This window comes from Pterocles gutturalis, unplaced genomic scaffold, assembly GCF_000699245.1.
Source record: "Pterocles gutturalis isolate BGI_N339 unplaced genomic scaffold, ASM69924v1 scaffold8571, whole genome shotgun sequence".
Lineage (NCBI taxonomy): Eukaryota > Metazoa > Chordata > Aves > Pterocliformes > Pteroclidae > Pterocles > Pterocles gutturalis.
In genome coordinates this window covers 1-1,690 of record NW_010100307.1, presented here as the reverse complement: position 1 = coordinate 1,690, position 1,690 = coordinate 1, and the positions used below count along the sequence as shown (strand labels likewise).

The following is a 1,690-nucleotide window of genomic DNA, read 5'->3' as shown; positions in this document are numbered from 1 at the left end:
CATTCCTGTGGTGCTAGTGATTTTCAAAGCACTGTGAATTCATTTCAAGATACTGTTTGTGGGTTTAATATATATTCTGTTGTGAAAGAATGACTCGGTAAGGGTTGCCAATTTGTACAGATTATAGGAAACAATAAAGCAATTGTATTTTTAAGAGGGGAGAAAAAGTTATAGCAGCCGATAGATACATTCCTGGATGGTAGTCTTAATCTTAGTTCTGCCTTACTAAATAGGGCCCTCCAGACTTTCAGCAGCATACGCCTGGCCCAGTTCCTACCAACTTCTCCCAAGCCCCAAGGCTGCCAATCCAGGACCAGTGGAGAGGGCCACCACCACCGCCACCACCACTCCCTCCTCCACCTCCTCAGGAAAGAGATCCTTTCTTCATAGCAGGTAAGCATTTTCTTTTCCATCAACGTACAAAATCCACTTTTTGTGAAGTGGCTATGCAGTGTATGTATGTATCATATAATAACATGGAGTGTTTGGAAGAGCCTGAAGACCTGGAGATCCTGTTTGATGTAGCCAGACTAGTACATCAGCAAAATTCTGATGGTCTGGTATCTTTCTCCTTCCCTGATGTCATCTTATGTCTCTATCTGTAGCTACCTACCATCAACATGTGTGTTTATACAAGTACAAGATAAAACTAGTACATAAGTGATTATTGCAATGAAGTTGTTGTAATTTGTTATGTTTTGGATAACTACTACTCTCCATCCGCTTTGGTTTCCACCAGTAACTGTTTAAACCAGCTGGACTACATGTGTACTCTAAGAGATCTATTAAGGTTAGGTGAAATGACACAGCATAGCAAACAAAATAAGTAGTAAGTGTGTGTGTATGTATACATAGATATGTGTATGTACCATATATACGTAATTGCATATATACAATGTATGTTTTATAGACATTTTACACACATAACACAAAATATGTAAAATTTTATCAATATGTGGTCAGCAAACAGTATGTTTTATGAGTTCTTGTGTGGTTTAAACTCTTAACCCCCTTTGTTGATTTTATTAGAGTAGAATTTCTAAAAGGTCTTCCTAATTCCATCAGGTTACCAGTTGTGCTGGTCTTTTGAGCATCAGTTCCTTTTATGCAGAGATGGCGGAAGCCAGAGAAATGTAACTTTGAGGGTAGCTCTTGAAATTAAACATCTCATACAATTTTGCTTTCTACAAATTTCAGGTGACTTTTCTAAATCAAAGTGGAGCTTTGTGTTTCTAAAGTATTTGTGTCTCAAGAAGTCTGTCATTTAATTACTTACCTGATTCCCGCAGATCCAAGGTTCCCAAGCCATCACTTGTTTGAGCAGCGGAGCCCCCCACCACCGCCACCTCCCCCACTTCTTAATAGTGCTCATCCCGTCCCTACCCAAAGCCCGATGCCGTTCGCCCAGCCGGCGCCAGCATTTAACCAGCAGGGACAACAACCCGTGTTTCCCAGAGAGCGGCCAGTACGGCCCAACATGCAGCCTCAAGGTCCCGTGGGGATTCTCCACTTCAACCAGCCGCCCCGGCCCTTCACCCCTCGGAGGCAGCCGTTCCTACAGGCGCCGGGACAGCCCTTCCTCACCGCGCCCACCATGCAGGTGCGAGGCAGATGGACCTCTGCCTTTTTATTGCTGTGCTTGAAAAAGTGATTCCTTGTCTCCCCAGTCGCCAGCACTGATGGGTTTCTG

At 43.4% G+C, this 1,690-nt stretch overlaps 1 protein-coding gene across 1 annotated transcript in view; it reads left to right on the top strand.

The window, feature by feature from the left end:
* LOC104465989 (RNA-binding protein 33-like) overlaps positions 1 to 1,600 on the top strand; it is a gene marked incomplete at both ends in the record, with an annotated part of 50,268 nt that extends 48,668 nt beyond the window's left edge. Inside the window, 2 exons of the mRNA XM_010079266.1 lie at positions 234 to 393; positions 1,290 to 1,600. Of these exons, the coding sequence (XP_010077568.1) occupies positions 234 to 393; positions 1,290 to 1,600 (471 nt within the window). The remainder of the gene's footprint in view (positions 1 to 233; positions 394 to 1,289) is intronic.
* Positions 1,601 to 1,690: the final 90 nt, after the last annotated feature.